The 21,429-nt window shown below is 45.8% G+C and overlaps 1 protein-coding gene across 1 annotated transcript in view; it reads left to right on the forward strand.

Moving 5' to 3' along the window:
• SORBS1 (sorbin and SH3 domain containing 1) overlaps positions 1–21,429 on the forward strand; it is a 112,717-nt gene that overhangs the window by 85,110 nt on the left and 6,178 nt on the right. Inside the window, exons 23-31 of the mRNA XM_077930695.1 lie at positions 1,232–1,399; positions 3,524–3,570; positions 5,412–5,526; positions 6,304–6,429; positions 8,601–8,795; positions 12,703–13,419; positions 16,397–16,513; positions 19,138–19,197; positions 20,812–21,002. Of these exons, the coding sequence (XP_077786821.1) occupies positions 1,232–1,399; positions 3,524–3,570; positions 5,412–5,526; positions 6,304–6,429; positions 8,601–8,795; positions 12,703–13,419; positions 16,397–16,513; positions 19,138–19,197; positions 20,812–21,002 (1,736 nt within the window). The remainder of the gene's footprint in view (positions 1–1,231; positions 1,400–3,523; positions 3,571–5,411; positions 5,527–6,303; positions 6,430–8,600; positions 8,796–12,702; positions 13,420–16,396; positions 16,514–19,137; positions 19,198–20,811; positions 21,003–21,429) is intronic.

The raw sequence follows: 21,429 nt of genomic DNA on the forward strand, positions 1-21,429 counted from the left end.
GTTGCACCGGAAGCAGTTTAGTTATGCTGGTCACATGACCTGGAAAGCTGTCTGTGGACGAACGCTGGCTCCCTTGGCCTGAAAGCGAGATGAGCGCCACAACCCCATAGTCGCCTTTGACTGGGCTAAACCGTCCAGGGGTCTTTTATCTTTACCTTATTGAATATATACCATTAAATATATATATATATTGTACTTGTGCAAGCCTTGTGGTTCCCCCAGTCCTTCTGACACCTCCCTCTTTTGTGTGGATGTGGCTATTTTGGCTACAGGAGCGTCCACACCTGGGGAATGAGTTTGCTTTTTAGTACAGTGTATATATGTGGGTTGTTACTGTGTGGAATGCTGCCATTTTCAGTTCCAGCAGCTCTGTCCCACCCCCAACCCTGGTTTCCCCTTCCTTCCTAATGACCCACCCAACCCAAACAGTCACCTGTTTGTGGCCACCAAGCACATTCAGTCCTCACTGGGCTTTTCATATTTTGTGTGAATGGGGATTCTGAATTATTTTTTAATTTTTTGCAAACCTCGAGGCTCCCCCAGATCTGTCGATACTTCCATCTTGTGCATTGGTGGCGCCATTTTGGCTGCATAAGCAATGGCCGTCTTGGCCTCGGCCTTAAAAACAGAAGGGAAGGTATACTGGTGATCACAGAATTACCGTATTTTTCGCTCTATAAGACGCACCAGACCACAAGACGCACCTAGTTTTTGAAGGAGGAAAACAAGAAAAAAAATAATCTGAATCTCAGAAGCCAGAACAGCAAGAGGGATCGCTACGCAGTGAAAGCAGCAATCCCTCTTGCTGTTCTGGCTTCTGTGAGAGCTGCGCAGCCTGCATTCACTCCGTAAGAGGCACACACATTTCCCCTTACTTTTTAGGAGGGAAAAAGTTAGTCTTATAGAGCAAAAAATACGGTATAACCTCCATGAGTTCTCCATCCTTTCTAAGCTTGTGGCCATTGCCACAAGGATTCAGTTGTCTTGTGATCCTGCTTTCCAGACCAGTGTTCTTAGGATAATATCCAGTGTGCAGCATTTAATAATGTACTGTTATTGGGGTTGGGGCGGGGGGACGACTTTCCGTTATGTTTGTTAGTCTGCATTGGAGAGAGGTGTTTTTTAAAAATAAAAATAAAAGAACAAACAAACAATAATAATAATTTGCTGGCAGTTTTGAAATGCCATAAACTAGATGATTTACTGCCCATTTTATGCAATTTCATGGCAGAAACTTTTAGAGGACCAGAGACGGCTTAGACGTGAGCAAGAAGAGGCTGACATTGCAGCTAGAAGGCACACAGGGGTCATTCCTACGCACCATCAATTTATCACTAATGAGCGGTTTGGGGACCTCCTAATTGTAGACGATACCGCAAAAAGGAGATCTGGGTCAGAGGTCTGTTGTGGTTGCCTCAGTCTGCTGCTTGACCCGATTCATATTTGCCTCTCATAGCGTTGTGCTTTTAGGCCAACATTAGCTATCCAAGAAGTGTGTTACTTTTTATTTTCCCCATCCGCGCTTGACTTAGAAACTGCTTTTTTTCAACTTTGTTAAAACGAATTAATAGCTCTGTACCGAAAGCTGTATGTACGTGTTAAAAAAGCATGCCTGCTGAGGATTGCTAGTGCACAACTTGTGATGCATGCCTTTGAAATATCCGTTAGTTTTATGGCAAAAATCAGGGGGCATTTGCTTCATCTTTTGCATCACGTAATGCTACATTCTCTCCTTGTCTCTGCCTTATGCTTAGAACTTCCATTGTCTTGTTGATCCTGACCATGTGATTGTCTTGTAGTGGATTAAACACTAGATGGCGATGTTCTTTCTCTCCTCTCCTTTCGTTAATATTCTTCCGGTCAGGAAAACAAAAAAAACCGACAACCCCAGGATATCTCGGCACATTTCATTTACAAACAGCAAAAAGAGACAAAAGGGGGAAATGGTTTTTCAAGGAGTCATATTGGACAGGAGCTACACAACCTGCATGTAGCCTTTCCGCCAGAGCAATGTTGTATTGCATTCAGTGGTCGTTTACCCCTTAGCTTATATGTGACGAATGCTGGGAATTGGCTTTTTTAAAAAAATTAAAAATAATGATCTTCCAAGACAAAAAGCATTGCCTTTGCTTAAGATGCCGACCTTGAAATATTTATTGCTAGCAAAATTTCATAAGGAGTGTTAAAAAGCAGTTCTGAAACGTTTCAATTAGCCGGTAAAAGAACCCTGAAACGTTGTTCTACTACACTCATCTTATACTTTGATTTAGAATTTGTATGAGGGATGGGAGTGCTGGTATAAATCTGGAGGAATGTGTGTATGCAGCCCATAGGCGGTTTAAAATTGCCAACTCCCCTCCTCTCTTCTCTGGATTAAAATATTATATATTATTATAGGGACGCAGGTGGTACTGTGGTCTAAACCACTGAGCCTCTTGGGCTTGCTGATCGGAAAGTCGGCAGTTGCTCGGTCCCAGCCTCTGGTAACCTAGCAGTTCAAAAGCACACCAGTGCAAGTAGATAAGTAGGTACCACTGCAGCAGAAAGGTAAACGGCGTTTCCGTGCGTTCTGGTTTCTGTCAGGGTGTCCTGTTGCGCCAGAAGCGGTTTAGTCCTGCTGGCCACATGACCCGGAAAGTTGTCTGTGGACCAACGCTGGCTCCCTCGGCCTGAAAGCGAGATGAGCGCCGCAACCCCATAGTCGCCTTTGACTAGACTTAGCCGTCCAGGGGTCCTTTACCTTTACCGTTATATATATTATTCCCTCAGAACTATAGAAGTTATTTCAATTAAAACCTCAGTTTTTTCACCATTGGCTTCTCCCTTTTGTCTCTTTTCTGCTGATCAAACTGACAATTCATGAGCGCAGTTCAGGTGAACAGGTAGCTGCCAGGAGATGCTTCCTTGGTAAATATCCAGAGTGCCGTCTCAAGAGGGGCTCCTTGTCATCTAGCTCCGCCAAGCTTGCTGATACGCATATCAGAAGGGGATGTCACCCTAAATTCTGTGGGTCCCTGGAGCCATGTTTTTTCAGATGCAACGTTCTGCTATGCAGAGTGGATCGCAGCCTGTTTAGCAAACCTTTATCACTGGCCTACGCAAATCTGCCTTGCGTTTCCTTCCGAAACTGGCTGGAAATGGTTTTTCCGAGACTTATTGCCCATGGTACCGATGTTCATTTTTGTGCATGGTCTCCAATTAGACTGATTTTGCAGAAAAGCTGAAAAGCAAGCCCCCTCCCGTTATTCACACCTTTTGCTTTTCATTTAGAGTAGAAACTGAGATTTTGCCACTGGCTATTGAGGCATTGGGATTTCCCCCTCCCCAGCTAGACCCTTAACATCTGATTAGGACTCCCCAGTAATTTAAGATAGCAAAAAAAGATAGAATGAACCCTTCATAGTATTTTTGCCCCCATCCCACACCTGACCTTAGCATTTCTGTGGCTGGGATTTCCATACTATTTAAGGCCCTGTCCCGAGGAGTTGGCAATTGCTTTAAATGTGTTGTTTTTAACCCTTAGATGAGAGCTGCCAGAGCGAAGTTTGACTTTAAAGCCCAGACGCTCAAGTGAGTATACGTGTATGGCTGCTTGCTTCCCTCCCCAACGATAGACTCTGGTTGTTAAACCAACAAAATGCTTCCCTGTGCTCCAGCCAATTTCTGTGCTCACTTCCAGTGATTGTTAACAAACAGAAGAGTATTTCTCTTTATCTTCCTTGTGACATTTAGGGCTGTGTCTAGGTTTTTAATGGCATAACATATAGAGGAGTTCAGGTTGGGAAAAGTTAGTACAGGGTAACAGTCTTCTTGTTTAACATTAAATTGGAGAGTTTCTCTCCATCTAGTGCTTAGAATCTGCTCTCCATGTACAACTCAAAGGTAGTTTCATCTGTAAACCCTCCAACATTTCTGCTATGAAAATAGGGAGGTCCTATTCAGTAACAGGGGATGCGGGTGGCGCTGTGGGTTAAACCACAGAGCCTAGGACTTGCCGATCAGAAGGTCGGCGGTTCGAATCCCCATGACGGGGTGAGCTCCTATTGTTTGGTCCCTGCTCCTGCCAACCTAGCAGTTCGAAAGCACGTCAAAGTGCAAGTAGATAAATAGGTACCACTCTGGCGGGAAGGTAAATGGTGTTTCCGTGCGCTGCTCTGGTTCGCCAGAAGCGGCTTAGTCATGCTGGCCACATGACCCGGAAGCTGTACACCGGCTCCCTTGGCCAATAAAGCGAGTTGAGCGCCGCAACCCCAGAGTCGGCCACGACTGGACCTAATGGTCAGGGGTCCCTTTACCTTTATTCAGTAACAGCGACAATAACTTGATAATTGATAATACTTTCATCATTTCTAACCTGCCCATCTGACTTGGGTTGCCCCAGCCACTCTGGGCAGCTTCCAACATATATAAAAGCAAAACATTAAACATTAAAAAAACTTCCCCAGACAGGGCTGCCTTCAGATGTCTTCTAAAGGTGGTATAGTCACTTATCTCCTTGGCTCGGAGTTGCGTAACTCCATACCCTCCAACATTTCTCTGATGAAAACAAGGGACGTCCTAAGGAAAAGCGGGACATTCCGGGATCAAATCAGAAACAGGGACGGCTTCTGTAAATCCGGGACCGTCCCTGGAAAATAGGGACACTTGGAGGCTCTGTAATGCTCTGCTTTAAAAGCTATGTGAGTGAGGTTGCTTCTAAGCTAGTTCTTCCGTCTGGAATTTTAATCTTTTCTCCACTCACTTTTTACCAAGTAGCCAGACACCTTGTTTGCCAGCCCATTGCATTCCACAGTTTCGCACATTATCTTCCTGCAGGTTTTTCTAGACCCAATTTATGGTGAATTTTTTTTTGTTACAAAATGCAATTGTAGCACCAGCCACCCTAGCATAGCTAGTCCAAGAGGCTCTTATGGGCTCCTTCGCCCTCAAACATTTTCTGTTTGCCGATTCAGTCCAATTTATGGCTTCTTAAAAATAGCGGGCAGGGTTTAGTGATGGAAAACCTTCATGCCAGTTTCTGATTCGGCTAGCTTCATCTAATTATTTTCATTTTTTAATGGTGAAAAAACTCTGGAGTGGAAGGGTCTTGATTATCAGGGAAAGTGATGCTGAATAATAATAAAGCGTTTTGTTAAATGCTTATGCACAATCTCCATGTTAATTCTATCTAATTGTGGAAAAACAATGTTTCCGTGGCACTAAAGGTCTGTACTGTGGAATTGACCAGAGGGAGGAATTATTGAGGGAGATTCACTAGGTCCAGATTTGCCTCTTTTTGGAGCTCTGCAAGAATTTGGATATGGGGAATCTCCAATAGTGCTTTCAGATAAGGGCATGCATATGCTACTTGAATTAATGTTTCCAAGAGATGTTAACTGCGCATTAACACATAACCTGTCTGTTTTTAACAGGGAGCTCCCACTGAAGAAAGGGGATGTCGTTTACATTTATAAGCAAATTGATCAGAATTGGTTTGAAGGCGAACACCATGGCAGAGTTGGAATTTTCCCACAATCATACATAGAGGTACTTCTTTTTGTTGTGCAGATACAATGAGTCAAAGTGGTGAGACTTGGTTTGTTTCATTCAATTTATATCTCGCCCATCTTCCCAAAGGAGCAATTTCAAATAAGCCACAAGCTGAGAAATATTTTGCGGCCACATCCATTGTTTAAAACTTACCCGAGACGCTAGAACCATTAAAATTGCTTTACAGTCACCCCTTACTAGAATTATGCTTCAGATTTGTTCCAGTGTGTAACACAGAAGTTTTGATTCAGATGCAATGATAAACCACCATTGGTGTTTTTTGGGACTTATATAATTCATCCTTTCCTCATTTTTTTCACAACGTTCCAAAGGGATGGTTTCCAATTGCCAAACCATGGTTTAGACATTGCATCTCAACCGAGTCAGTCAGAAATAGGGTCAAGCTATCTTGCACATCCATGGGATGCGGGTGGCGCTGTGGGTTAAACCACAGAGCCTAGGGCTTGCCAGTCACAAGGTCGGCGGTTCGAATCCCCGTGACAGGGTGAGCTCCCGTCGCTCGGTCCCTGCTCCTGCCAACCTAGCAGTCCGAAAGCACGTGATTTGCCAGCCACATGACCCGGAAGCTGTACGCCGGCTCCCTCGGCCGTAAAGCGAGATGAGCGTCGCAACCCCAGAGTCGGTCACGACTGGACCTAATGGTCAGGGGTCCCTTTACCTTTACCTATCTTGCACATCCACATCTAACCTGGTACTGGAATCCAATGACTGGGGTCCTCATATCTGCCTTTTGGTGTGTGTGTTCTTTTATAGCTACTCCCTCCCACAGAAAAAGCTCAGCCTAAGAAAACATCACCGATACAAGTCCTGGAATACGGCGACGCTATTGCCAAGTTCAATTTCAATGGTGACACTCAAGTGGAAATGTCTTTCAGAAAGGTACCCGTGTCTTTGGATCATGAAAATCAGCGAGAAAGGTTTTCCCCCTGTTTCTTTCAAAGGAGGCTTTCTATTTTGTTTCCCAGCTGCCCTTGTCTCGCTCCTTTGTAGCTTGGTGAGTGTCCACGGTGACACTTAACCAAGGCTGTCGGATTCACATGTAGTGCCAAAGCCATAACTGAAAGAAACCAGGCTTTCGAGTTTGGTTTGTTGGCGTTTGTTGGGTTAACACATGCTGGAAAGCTATGTGTTTTCTCCAAGGCTGGGACACCACATTGAGTGGCAGGAGGAGACCCGGCTCCCAAGAAGGAGCACCAGGCCTGAAGCCAGGAGCTCTTGATGGGATAAGCATTCTTGTGAGCAGGTGGACTTTGCTGCCTCTGTTCAGAAGTGTGGCAGGTAGGTAGGATTATTTGCACAACTTCATGTTATAATAATAATTTATTATTTGTACCCTGCCCATCTGGCTGGGTTTCCCCAGCCACTCTGGCCGGCTTCCACAAAGACCAAAAATACACCAAAATGTCACACATTAAAAACCTCCCTGAACACGGCTGCCTTCAGATGTCTTCTGAATGTCAGGTAGTTGTTTATCTCTTTGACATCTGATGGGAGGGCGTCTCCACTACCGAGAAGGCCCTCTGCCTGGTTCCCTGTAGCTTTGCTTCTCGCAATGAGGTAACTGCCAGAAGGCCCTCAGCGCTGGACCTCAGCGTCCGGGCAGAACGATGGGGGTGGAGACGCTCCTTCAGGTATACTGGGCTGAGGCCATTTAAGGCTTTAAAGGTCAACACCAACACTTGTAATTGTGCTCAGAAACATACTGGGAGCCAGTGTAGGTCTTTCAAGACCGGTGTTATGTGGTCTCGGCGGCCGCCCCCAGTCACCAGTCTAGCTGCCGCATTCTGGATTAGTTGTAGTTTCCGGGTCACCTTCAAAGGTAGCCCCACGTAGAGCGCATTGCAGTAGTCCAAGCGGGAGATAACTAGAGCATGCACCTCATGTTCTCAGATCCCGGTTCCCTGATCCTGAAAGCCTTGTCCCTGAGCTGTGTTTAGGGAACCTTGAAGCTCCTCTCCTAAGTTGGCTTGATCCTTGCTGCATTGCTGGCTCCCATGGGCATTTGGATTAATTCCTGCTCTTCTCCTGTTGCAGAGCTTGCACAGTCAGTCTGCTGGAGAAAAGCTTGGCTACTTCATTTAGAAGAAAGCGCACCTTGTCATTGTTCTTGGGCGAGAGCCAGGGCAGTGATCTTGTGCATACAATGGTTGCCTTTTTCACGTTGTGTTCTGCTTCATTGTTGGGTCTCGGACTGGAATTCAGCAAATACCAACGTCCGACAATAGCTTTGTGGCCATTCCTGGAATCCTTCCCTCTTGTTCCCCTCCCATCGCAGTTTGGCCACTGGTCCAGGAGTTGGGTAGCCGCAGTCATGCTCTCTGTTGCCCCCTGAAAGCAAACTAGAGGGTCTGCAAATCTGATTTCAAATTGGGATCGTGTGTCGAATCCCTTTTAGCCATAGCTGTCAACTTACAGATTTGAAAATAAGGGGCCAGCAGCCTCAAAAGTAAGGGATCAGCAGCCAAAATAAGGGATTTTCCAGCCACAGGTATGTTCTTCTGAGCCCCTCCCAGCCAAAGGCAGAAAGCCCAGCCAGCAGCCAAACAAAGCCTCAAGCAGTGGCTCCCACAGCGCAGCAACCCGGCAAAGGGGATGCAGCAAGGGAAACCACCGTCACCTCTGCTGGGAAGCGCTGAGCAAAGGCGAGTCCCCAGGCAACGCGGCCGATTTGATCGGCACAAGGCATGCAAGCTCCCCCCCCCCCCAGTCATTCTTAGACTCCTTATTGGGTGAGCAACACAGCCAAGCAACACAGTTGGAGCCTCCCTCCTCCCTGGCCGGCCAGCAGGGAGGGAGGGAGAGGAGCTGCTTCCTTTGAAACCCGGGAAATTTAAGGGACATCATCAATAAGGGACAGCAGCAGGACATGGCACTGGGATAAGGGAGTTTCCCACCAAATAAGGGACGGTTGACAGCTATGCTTTTAGCAGTTCCGTGCAAACCGAAAGCATAGGCGTATGTGCAGATTCAACCTTCCTACCTGAGCAGCAGGGTTGAAAGTCTTGCTGCAGATCAGGAGCTTGATCTGCCCATTCATACTTTCTCCGCAGGGCGAGAGGATCACACTGATTCGGCAAGTGGACGAAAACTGGTATGAAGGGAAAATCCCCAGTACTCACCGCCAAGGCATCTTCCCGGTCACATACGTGGACATTTTCAAGCAGCCGGTGCTGAAGAACACACTAGACTACGGCAGCTTGTCGTTCTGCCACTCCCCAAACCGGAGTCTGACAACATCCCCGCAGGTACCTGCTCTGAATCCAGCCTTGCGAAACCGTAAGGCGTTGCTGTTTTTTGCTAGAGAGTCCCTTCTCCTGCTAATAACTCTTAGATAGTGAGGAGAACACATTTACCAGTGGTATATTCAAAAGATACATCTTTTGCCTCGCCCCGTATGGAGTGGCAGTTGTGGAAAATGTTGACAATAAACTCACCATTTAGGAAAGTTCAAATGACCTGTTTCACACACGACACTAAATCAGGCCTTGCTCTGAGAGAGGAGATTGTGGCGGCTTTTGCTGGTTCTGCTGCTGCAAGCTAAGCATGTTGGCATAGCCCAGGTTTGTGTGTTTGCCTTACTCCAGACAAACCATGACCCATAACCCAAGAATTGTTCTTGGTTTACTACTTGTAGTTTGGGGAAGGCAAACCATGAGTTAAATCACGGCTGTTCTCCCAGCAGCAAAGCAGCATCGGGAGCAGAGGAGCAAGGCAGCCACAAGCTATTGAGGAGCCTGCACGCCCATTCGTTTGCATTAAGCCATGGTTTGGCTTAGAGTTACATGCAAACTGAGCCAAAGTGATTTCGGCGAGAGTGAAATAAACAGGGACATACAATTGTACCTTAAAGGACTTTGCCTATGCATTCCTCCTTAACTTTGAGCAGGAATTGGGACTTTGCACCAATAATTCTAGTGCAGCAGAGTGTGTACATTGCTCAGAGGCAAGCACAGTTTTAGAAAATAGTTTTAGAAATGGCAAAGCCCAGAGGATAGCCTTATGCTTTTTTAAAAATTAAAAATAAATAGCCGTGTGGTAAAATTGGTAAGCACACACTTCTTAATGAACCACACACACACATTTTTAAAATAGTTCCTAAACAGCATAAGCACGGGGAGAAAGCAGTTGTACATTTCCCCCTCCTGTTCCAGCTGCTCAGTTTCTACCAGAGCAATGCTGACTTTGTTCCTAGAAGGGTGTTGTGTTATGTTTGGGATTTTAAGAGACGCTTCCCAAGCCGCTACAGAAAATCTCCTGGAAAGCAGTTTGGCAGTGATTGAGGGACAAAAAAAAAAGGAAACAAGCACATGTGTGATAAGAGGGAGGCTTCCGTTCCTAGGAAAATATATTGCCTGCCAAGCCTTTAGATTACAATCATGAACGCAGTTAGGCAACTTTAGTCTTTTTGAAGGCCACAAGATGGATTCCGCCTAACCGGTAGGATTGCAGCTTTAGTTGGGCAGGACTGACTGGGTCAAACTAGTCCTGAAATGAGCAACTGATTGTCACTGCAGTTCATTGTCCTGTACCACTGGCCCAAAGGAGGGCTCTTAGGAGTTGGGTGCACAGGTGTCAACAATGCCAGAGTGATCAGTTCTGGTGCTTTGATTAAAGAAGGGTGTAGACGTACAGCAAAGCAGCCTGTTGGGTCTCCTAGCTTTGTTGGACAGACACTGCACCCAAACATACATTCTATATATACACAAAGCAGCATATATTATTTTATCTAGGACTCCCCATCACTTAAGGGACGCGGGTGGCGCTGTGGGTTAAACCACAGAGCCTAGGACTTGCTGATCAGAAGGTCGGCAGTTCGAATCCCCACGGCAGGGTGAGCTCCCGTTGCTCGGTCCCTGCTCCTGCCAACCTAGCAGTTCAAAAGCACATCAAAGCATAGATAAATAGGTACCGCTCTGGCAGGAAGGTAAACGGTGTTTCTGTGCGCTGCTCTGGTGCGCCAGAAGCGGCTTAGTCCAAAGCGGCTTAACCAGAGCAGCGCACGGAAACGCCGTTTACCTTCCCGCCGGAGCAGTACCTATTTATCTACTTGCACTTTGACGTGCTTTTGAACTGCTAGGTTGGCAGGATTTGAACCGCCGACCTTCTGATCGGCAAGTCCTAGGCTCTGTGTTTTAACCCACAGCGCCACCTGCATCCCTGTCCCTCCTTTTAGTCACCTGCATTCATAAGACCCCAAATGCTCTCAATTTTTTCTTGGGAAGGCTGACCCTGGTCATTTTGTCTGGCTTTTTGTGCTTTCAAGCTCTTACCATTTTTCTAGGTGGGGCGACCAGTACTGTTCCAAATGTCACTACACCAGGAAGGCATTAGAATCCTGGCAGTGTTCTATTCTGTGGCATTTGACATTCATTATTATATTAATTCCTCTCCCTTCTCCACAAGGTCCCAGGGGTGGGTTACAACAATGTAAAATACAACATAGAAAACAGTTGGAACCCATTGCAATCGCAACCAGAGTGGGTCCTAGCTATCTGTTGCTGCAGTACACAGATGTAACATTTTTTGCCACCCCAACACTTGTTCCTAGTCATCATCGGTATAGATGTTAAGCTACAATATCCGTCCCAACATGTATCACTTTACACTTCCTCACATCAAAAAAGAAGAACAGGAAGACATATGGAGGCACAGTAGGAGCGCAGATGGCTGTTTACTCTGCTGAAAGCATTCTGAATTTAAAATCCCTCTCCAAGGACACCATACCATATATATATATTTTAAAAAACACCAAAATGTAGTGAAAACTAAACTCAGGAATATAATTCATAAAAGGTACTAAAGGCAGCTATAAAGGGGAATGGCCAAATAAATTATTATTGTTGATAATAATAATAATAATAATAATAATAATAATAATAAATTATTTATACCCCGCCCATCTGGCTGGGCTTCCCCAGCCACTCTGGGCAGCTTCCAAAAAAATATTAAGATACTGTAATACATTAAACATTAAAAGCTTCCCTAAACAGGGCTGCCTTCAGATGTTTTCTAAAAGTCTGGTGGTTCTTGTTCTCTTTGACATCTGGTGGGAGGGCGTTCCACAGGGAGGGCGCCACTACCGAGAAGGCCCTCTGCCTGGTCCCCTGTAACTTGGCTTCTCGCAGTGAGGGAACCGCCAGAAGGCCCTCGGTGCTGGACCTCAGTGTCCGGGCAGAATGATGGAGGTGGAGACGCTCCTTCAGATATACTGGACCAAGGGATTTTGATGGCCACCTTCCCATCTCATGAAATCTCCCATCAGACTATGTTGCTCAGGCTAGACCTCTAACCAGACTGCATTTCCTCCCCGCACCGCCCCCCATCTTTTGGCTTGTAAATATCCAAGAATTGCCCCAAAGCTTTCCTCAGCCAATTCCATAATGCAGCAGTGTAAAAAGAACACGAGAAATCGGGAAAGGGGCACTAGCATTATAACCAGTAAAAAAATAATGCAATATAAACACGATGTCTGAATGCAGGCTGTGTAATTCTGTTAAACGAACAGAAACCGTTATAAACTTCATGTGAATGAAATGTTAAATTTTGATATAGGGCAAGACGTGCTGAATCTTACCACCACCGCCTGCGCGTCTTTCCTCCCCCGAAAATCAGTATCTTTAGCTATTTTTCTCATGGTGGCGCCCCAGTACCAGCAGTAACATCTGGCACAGCTAAATTAACACAATTTCAGGGATCATGAGCAGCATGAGAATTTAGCCTTCCTGCCACCCCACCCATACTGGATTTTTAAATCCCCCCACTCCCAGCTTTTTAGGGAATTTGCTGCAGCCAGCTTGCGTCCCTCCTAGAATCATGTCTTCATGGCACCCTTATTGAACCATATACTTAGACCTGCATATATCTACCTTCATGTATCTGCAGAACTTGACACCCGCTGTCAGTAGTGCCTATATGCTCTTGCAAACGCTTGTTTCCATTCCTCTATTTCTGAACCTTTGAAACACCCTAAATTGTCAGTGCTCAGCCATGCACTGGATTTTCCACTTTCCTCCATTCTTTTACTGTACACGCTTCATTTTATATTATTATTTTTAATAACCTTTTCTTTCTTTCTTTCTTTCTTTCTTTCTTTCTTTCTTTCTTTCTTTCTTTCTTTCTCTTTCTTCCTTTCTCGTTTTCTTATTTGTCAAGTCTCCCAGTTCTGAGCTGCTTTTCACACCAACTCCTCCACCTTTAGCCCCCATGCGCCCAGCCCTGTCTCCTGAGTTGCAGGCTGTCACCTCCGAGTGGATTTCCCTCACCTTAGGGGCGCCCCGTGGCCACGCTGCACCCGTCACCCCTCCATTACCACCTCTTCCTGACGCTTCTCTCTGCAACGTCGACTATCTCACCCCATCGGCAGTGGCCAGCCCCTCGCCTTCCATCAGCCTCCATCCCTCTAACATGTCCAGTTCCTCCACCCCGACCTCTTTCGTTTCCCCGCTGCCTCCCTCCCCTTACGAGCCTCAGTCGCCCGCCCAAAACGCCAGCCTGGCGGCTCGGCAGAGCGAAGAGAAGTTTGCTAGCTCCCCTTCCCCGCAAATGAGCTACTGCGATTCGCCTTGCAGCCCCGACAGCTTCCTCTCAGAGCTCAGCGATGCCACTGAACGCCAAGGCAAGTTGCAGAAGAGCCGAGGGCCGAGCCGGAGAATGGAGAGGGAGGATTGCGTTACGGCTAACAGAAGTTGCGGTGGCATCCCTGAGATCTGTAGGGCGAGGGGCCTGTCAGAGCCGGAGAAGGCCGTTAGCTCACAAAAGAAATCTCTTCACACTATTGAGGAGAGCACGCTGTATCAGGAGCAGGGAGGTAGCCCCACGTGCAGTTATAAGCAAGTTGAACAGAGGGAAAATCAAAGCAGGCCCTTCAAGGTATTTCTTCTGCATGAGTGTCCTGAGGTTAACATCGCTGTACGTTTTGAGTGTTGCCTGTGTGTGCTACTGACCCGGATTGCAGCTCTCACTAGGTCAGTGTTTCCCAGACTTGCATCTCCATCTGTTTTGTTTTTTTTTGGAGGACTACAACTCCCATCATCCCTTGCTAGCAGGACCAGTGGTTAGGGATGATGGGAACTGTAGTCCAAACACAGCTGGAGACCTAAGTTTGGGAAACACTGTTCTAGCTGGTATATTCCTTCTAGCTTGACGGTAACTAACAGCAAAACTTTGTCCCCTGAGCCGGTCGCGTTGGAAAAGAGTCAACAGAGTGAAGGTCATTATGGGATGGGTCCCAGGATGAGAAGTGGTTCTCATATATAGCCTAGTCCAGGGTGTTATGTACTGAAATTCTCACCCTGGGCCAGCAGGGGGATACTGTAGATAGTTATGCAAATAAGGGATCGAAAGTGACATTCAGTGATTGGATAGTTTTAGAAAGTTGTTACAGTAACGTTGTACTGGAGCTCTATATAAGCAGGCTGACTGAACCCTTCAGTTCAGTTCTGTCCTGGCCTGTGAATAAATGAGAGCTGTTTGGAGAATTGCTGTGTCGTCTGATACGTTCACCCACAACTTAACACTGGCAACGAAGGTGGGATGGATGGGGAGCAGAGCACAGCCGGATGCAGCCACCCTCTGAGCAGAGCTGAATCACTGAGCTGAAACACCGAGCGAAATCACTGAATGTCACTTTCGATCCCTTATTTGCATGACTATCTACAGTATCCCCCTGCTGGCCCAGGGTGAGAACTTCAGTACATAACACCGAGCTTTCCAAACTGTGTGTCGCGACACGTTAGTGCGTCGGCTGCAGTGTGCAGCTGTGTCGTGCGAACGCTCCTGGAAAGGGGTTAGTTTGACCTTCGGTTTGCTAGTAAAACTGAATTACTGTGTCCTGAAAGGATGCACGTCTAAAAAGGGTGTCATCGACATGAACAGTTTGGAAAGCTCTGGCCTAGTCTGTTGGACGGTGGCTCTCCAAGGATGTGCCTTGAGAGCAGCTTTGCTTTCGTGATCCGAGGAATGCTGTAGACAAAGTAGCTGTAGTCCATGTTCCCGTAAGATGTTAGGATCCTGCTCAGGTATCCCAAATGGAAAACACTCTTTAAGCTACGGTGTCATTTAGCAAAACTGATGCACTCACCCAGACAACTGCTAATGGTAATCTTGAGGGGTGGGGGTGGAGGAGTGCAGTGAAAAAGCTTCTTCTCTGGTCCTCCAGGGAAAGGGCTTCTCATTGCCTTCCTCTGCCTCCAGCATATACCGTTTTTTTTGCTCTATAAGACTCACTTTTTCCCTCCTAAAAAGTATGGGGAAATGTGTGTGCGTCTTATGGAGTGAATGCAGGCTGCGCAGCTATCCCAGAAGCCAGAACAGCAAGAGGGATTGCTGCTTTCACTGCGCAGCGATCCCTCTTGCTGTTCTGGCTTCTGAGATTCAGAATATTTTTTTTCTTGTTTTCCTCCTCCAAAAACTAGGTGCGTCTTGTGGTCTGGTGCGTCTTATAGAGCAAAAAATACGGTATCTATTGCTTTTCCAGCCACCCAATTTAATTGAGCGTTTGAACCTCAGCAGAACTGGCAAACCTATGGTACTATCAGCCAGACAGTGAAAGTACCGTATTTACTTGAGTCGAATGCGCCGTCAAATCTAACCTCAGTTTTCAGAACCTTGAAACGAAAAGAGAGAGCATTTGCCGGCGAATGTAAATGTGCTGTTGAATCCAATGCACACCTTAATTTTCACAACGTAATTTGGCCCCAAAATGGTGAGCATTAGCTTCGAGTAAATATGGTAGGTAGTTGGCTGCAGGGCTGGGTCTTTTGCATAGGAGGACAAAAAATATGGTTGCTGTGGGGCTGGTTTAGTAGGGATGGGGTGTGCAAAACTGGAGAGGAATTCATTAGTCTATGTCCATCTCAGGAGGGGAGATGATAGTACTTGCCAACGAGTTGTAGACCTGGACTAGTAACATGCAGGCTGGGAAAACTCTTAGAAGCACCAAAGGTGTTTATTTCAGCTGGATGAAATACATTCGGAGTCGAGAGTGGATTTCATGCTCTTTATTCAGCTCATAGTGTTGAGGAGGAATGAATGTTTCCCCAAAGTATCTGCTTTATATACATTATTTACACAATGAGCTGCACGTGATTGGCTAATTCCGGAATTCTCCTGTAGGCCAATCAGGTTGTGGATTCACTTCCATTTGGAGCTGGATTGGGTGGCTGCTGCAGACCAATCATACTGCTGCATTGTTCTAGGACCAATCAGACTGCTGCATTCTGAATCCTATTGTTCTAGGACCAATCAGACTGCTGCATTCTGAATCCTATTGTTCTAGGACCAATCAGACTGCTGCATTTTGGATCCTATTCAACTCAGTACATAACACCGGATCTCATACATTGTTTTTGGCATAAGGCTGCGTACACACAATACATGAAATTTGCCTCTCTCCTGCCCCAGAGAATCCCTGAAAGTGTAGTTTGCCCCTCGCACGGCTACAGTTCCCAGACCCCTTACAAACTACAGCTCTCAGGGTGCTTTAAAATGTACTTTTAAAATGCATGGTGTGTGCCTAACCCCTTGAGACCTGTGGAAGAACAACCAGAGAGGGATAGAATTTGTAAGTAAATATATTTCCAGGTGCACACTAATTCTTGTCTCAGTGTTTTCAGGGGAGTCATGTCATTGACCTAACAACATTCATTCAAAGCGCATTAAGCTTGCGATACTAATATGGGTCCCGGCAACTTTGAAAAGGCATGCCTGTTTTTTGCATGGACTTGTTGACGATCTTTGCACCGAGTTCAGAAGACGTTTTCTTGTCTGTAAGAGCATCATTGCTGCAATGATGTGTCGACAGGTCATTTCCCTTCTTTGCTGACCAACTTTTCCTTCCTTTTAAAAGTCTGTCAACGCAAAACCATTCTCTCCATCTACTCTTCTGTCTCCCTCTGCAATTTCTTCCTTTGCGGTTAGAACACAAGTACCTCCCAGACTCTCACGCACGGTCAACGTCCCACAGGTAATCACGGGAGTTTGGGAGCTGGGGGGAATGTCATCGATTGATATTTCATGCTCACTGCTGTTGCTTATCAGCATGTGAATTTCAGAGGTCAAGTACATCTTTTATATTGAGTAAATTGCTATGTGTATTAGATTAGGTTGGACTGATAAATACCGTATTTTTTGCTCTATAAGACTCACGTAAGGGGAAATGTGTGTGCGTCTTATGGAGCGAATGCAGGCTGCGCAGCTATCCCAGAAGCCAGAACAGCAAGAGGGATTGCTGCTTTCACTGCGCAGCAATCCCTCTTGCTGTTCTGGCTTCTGAGATTCAGAATATTTTTTTTCTTGTTTTCCTCCTCCAAAAACTAGGTGCGTCTTGTGGTCTGGTGCATCTTATAGAGCGAAAAATACGGTACATTGTTGCTGTCTTAATCTGAGCCAGAGACCATCTAAGACAGGCATAGGCAAACTCCAGCCCTCCATCATCCCTGACCACTGGTCCTGTTAGCTAGGGATGATGGGAATTGTAGTCCCAAACATCTGGAGGGCCGGAGTTTGCCTATGCCTGATCTAAGAGCCAATTGTCTGCTCTGACTAGCAAAAGTAAAAGAAATGTACAGCACCAAGCAAAAAAGGCGTGAGGGAGGAAACTTTAAAACAGTACTTGAATTTTATAAAATAACAGAAAGGCCTTCGGAAACGCTCAACCCATTTCAGTTCAAAACCTCCTTCAGGGTCACAATACAGTTCCTATTAAGGCAACAGAATGTCTTAATTAAGGTATTGCCTTAACAGGAAAACGGTATTCCTTGTTCCCCGCAAGGAGACCTTAAGTAAAACACATCGGCCATTTTATAGGTCCTTCCTACTATTTTATACCATGATGCTTTTTTTAGTACTGTTTTGATATTTTTGCCTGTGTTTTATTTTTCTGGCTGTTATTCTGACTGCTAGCAGCCTCTCAAGATCTTCCTTTTTCAGCCGTATAATTTGGATCCTGTCTTCATTGAGAATATTAATTGGTCAGGTTTAAGGTCGTTAGCTTCACAAGTGATTACTTCAAATGGTTGAACTAACCCTGTGGGGTGGGAAACATTTTCATTACGAGTGATGTGGAAAAAGCTGTATCTGGTGTTAATTAATAGGTAATAGTGGCCTAGATGGGCCAAGATCTGACTCAATGTAAATCATTTTTCTATGTTCACAGGGATGAATAAGGTGCAATTAGCTAATATGCTAAATTAGCATAGGCCCTATTAATCTCAGCCAGGATTCCATGTTACTATCCTTATATAAACTGTGCATAACTTTTTGGCAAGGCAAGGTTTTTGTGTCGGAATCACGTGGGTAGGTTCTCTTGCTATTTGTTAAGCTTTCATTGGCAGTGAGAGAGGTTGGGGGTCCCAGGGCATGGATGGTGGTCTGCAATGAGTTCTGTTTGCTTGTGTTAGGGAGGGGTTGTTAGGTCAACTTACCTATGCTATCAGTGGGTTCTTGCTGTTGTCTTGTTGGGCTGTGTGTGTAATAAAGGGGGGGAGCTACACCGGGGTGAATAGCATAATCTTGATTAATCTAGGTGACATAATTGCATTTCCTGGTCAGTTATATTTCAGCCATTTCGCACAGTTTTTTCCTTTGTGGGCCCATTTGCTTTCAAACTTGGGTGCATCCCAGTTTCATAAAACAGTGGTACCTTGGAAGTCGAATGGAATCCGTTCCGCAAGTGCGTTCGACTTCCGAAAATGTTCAAAAACCAAGGCTTGGCTTCCGATTGGCTGCAGGAGGCTCCTGCAGCCAATTGGAAGCGACGGAAGTCGCGACGGATGTTCAGTTTCCAAAGAACTTTTGCAAACCAGAACACTCACTTCCGGGTTTGTGGCGTTCAGGACCCAAACCGTTCGTCTTCAAAGTCGTTCGAGATCCAAGGTACGGCTGTAGTTTATTCATTTACTAAAAATCCCCTTAATAGGAAACATGGGTGATCAAATGCCTACCTATTTGGAAGCAAAATGGTCCCACATGAAAAGTAAAGAACATACCTAAGGACCTCCATAGGTGTGTAAATATAAATGAGTAAATTAAAAGAAAAAGTTAACGTGCTTGATGCTTGCATGTGCTTCTATATAAAAAAAGCCCCCCCCCCCCCCCGGTGACTGTCAGGAGTTACAGAATGTTGAGGGCAAAAGAATAAGAAAATTCTAGGTTAATTCATCTCATTGTCTGGCAAATCCTATCATCAGGGGCTCCAAAGTGCATCGTCTTGCTCCAAGCAGTTCTCATAGGTATTCTGCACATTTCCGTTTCCTCCCCTGGTAATTCCCCTTTAAATCACAGAGTCTAGAGTTTGTGCTCTTTTGTGTCCTTCCAGAGGAACTGTGCCATAATATTCTTTTGAACATCGGTCTTTGTTTTGCTAACCCATCATTTCATCTTCTAGCTCTTCTTCTTCTAATCCTTCTTGCCAGAGTCACAGTGTGTGCTCCACGGCACAGCTGTTTAATAATATCCAGCGGCGAATGTCATTTATGTCAAATTTCCCTTGTTTTGTTTTTGTTTTGCTTTCTTCCTATGATTTGAATTTGACTTGCTAGTGCATTTGCTAAAATGTCTCCCTTACCATGTGCTTTGGTGATCACACAGCCTTCTCATCATTCATTGAGGCCAGGACCAGATCTCACAGAATCTGAAAAGAGCTATGTGGTAAGATCGCCTGAGATTCATATCTGCAGCCCCATTTTAGCATTGTTCATACAAGCGCCATTCTCTCTTATTTCCATTTCATACTTTTGGAGGTATAAGCAAAACAATACCGTACACAAGAGGTACCAGCAGACTCGGGGTAATCCTGAGGTTTGCAGGTGCTTTTTTAAAAAAAAATCTTTAGAAAGTAACCCTAAAGGGAGCAAACACCCCCTAACCATTTTCACAGGAACTCAGTGGCATGAAATGTTGTCTGACTGAGGTTGGGTGGGGTTGCGAGAACCAATTGGGAGAGGGAATGGAATGGCTGAAAAGTGAAAAAGTGAGGAGGAAGAGATACACAGGTGTTGATATGAGGTTGAATAATCCATCTCATTTTCTGGACAGGTCATTTCCTAATTCACCCTGAGAAGCTATTTTAAATGTTTCTGGAGGTGGACGTCCAAAGATTGTTATATAGTAGGGATTGAGAAGAACTGTGTCCTCATTCAAAACAAACACAAAAATGGAAGGAGGACATCAGGAGACCCTCCAAGTGTCCCTATTTTCCAGGGACAGTTCCGGATTTTCAGAAGCTGTCCCGGTTTCTGATTTCATCCTTAGGACGTCCCTAGTTTCATTGGAGAAATGTTGGAGGGTATGGAATAGGATGTCCCTATTTTCATCAGAGAAACGTCGGAGGGGACGTACTCTTATTTATATTGGAGAAATGTTGGAGGGCATGGAGCAAGCCCCAGGCCAGTGACGACCGAGCATAGTCACTTGACCCAAAATGAGGCCTGACTTGTGGAAGGAGAGAGCAAAAACCTGAGGGAGAGGAAATTTAGCAGAGTGACTGTATCCCTGAACCAGAAGTATCTCAGCCTGCAACATTTTGGTGCAGTGCTGCACTCATAAAGCATCTGTTACCTGCTTCTTGACATCATAGTCTAGACGTGCCAGTATTTTGGGGGGAAAGGAGCCCCAAATGCCACAGCTGGGCAGAGCGGGTTTGGTTATGTGAACAATGATAATTTTTTTGACTCTCAACCCTAATTATTTTTCCACCGCTGTCCCAAGTACACGAGATGGAGGCTCTGATTTAGGGCAAGCTGAACCAGGTGCCCTCGCAAACACCTGGCTTCTATGTGGAGTTTTGGTGCGCAGTTAGGCCATTGCAACAGGAGCTGAAATTTTCTGAAACAAAGGCTACTGTAGACAAAGCAAACACAGGCATTAAATATCTGTAGCATTGGGGGGAGAACTTCGGTTGCATGCATGTTATGTGTTTTGAAATGACGCACTCAGAGCTGGAAGATGTGAACTTGAGGTCCTTGCTAATTCCAGCATCTTTTGCTGCTACTGCTTTGTTACAAATACGTCAATCTATATGTCTAAAACTAAATAGCCAACTTTTCTGTATCTTGCCTCTGTTTTTCCATGCTTTCCACCTGGATTCCTCTACACTTCACTGGCTGGATCTACCACTGTCTTGTCTTACTGGATTGCTACAACTGGATTTCCCCGTCTCTTACTGACTATCCCCCCCTCCTCCCCACTTTCCCCTGTTCACTGTCCTCTGACGTGTTTCCCCCCCTCCGTGGATGTCAACCCTGCACTGTCTCTACCGCCCAGGAAACCGTTTGCAATGAGATCTTAAACATTGCGGAAAAGTCCGTTCATTACTGCAGCACAATTTCTCAGCCTCTTGTCTCTTGCCACAAGGGGCCCCATAGTGACAATAAATCATCTTTCATCATTTCTCAGCAACCGCAAGTCCTGCCACTGGGAACAAGCCTCGACAGGAACCACGCGCCACAAGATATGTAAGTTGGTCCGAAAGGGGACGCATTCGCCCCCTCATTTCAGCAGCTGTCGTACATTTGATGGATGGAATGCAGGAGACACAGCACAATTTTTAGTTTGATGGGTTTTCTTATTTAACACAAGGGACTCACCAGTATTTTGGTTTTGTGGTCTTGGCTGAGATCACCAGAGGAAATTGTGCCCTATTGATCCTACCAGACTCGTCTTCATTTTAAAAAATATCATGGATCAGAGGTCTGGAGATGGATGCGTGGTACCTTGGTGTGGACTTTTGGAACTTCCTGCTAGTTGGAAGACTTCAGAAGGGCAGTGGCAGCTCATAATCTCCCCGGTGAGGTCCTGTAGACACTTTTGCCGTCAAGAGTGCCACAGGGCCACTGGATGAAGTTCTGCGTGCCACTCCTTGCCACCTGATCTGGTCCCGTG

Source organism: Podarcis muralis, chromosome 6 (genome assembly GCF_964188315.1).
Source record: "Podarcis muralis chromosome 6, rPodMur119.hap1.1, whole genome shotgun sequence".
NCBI classification, from domain to species: domain Eukaryota; kingdom Metazoa; phylum Chordata; class Lepidosauria; order Squamata; family Lacertidae; genus Podarcis; species Podarcis muralis.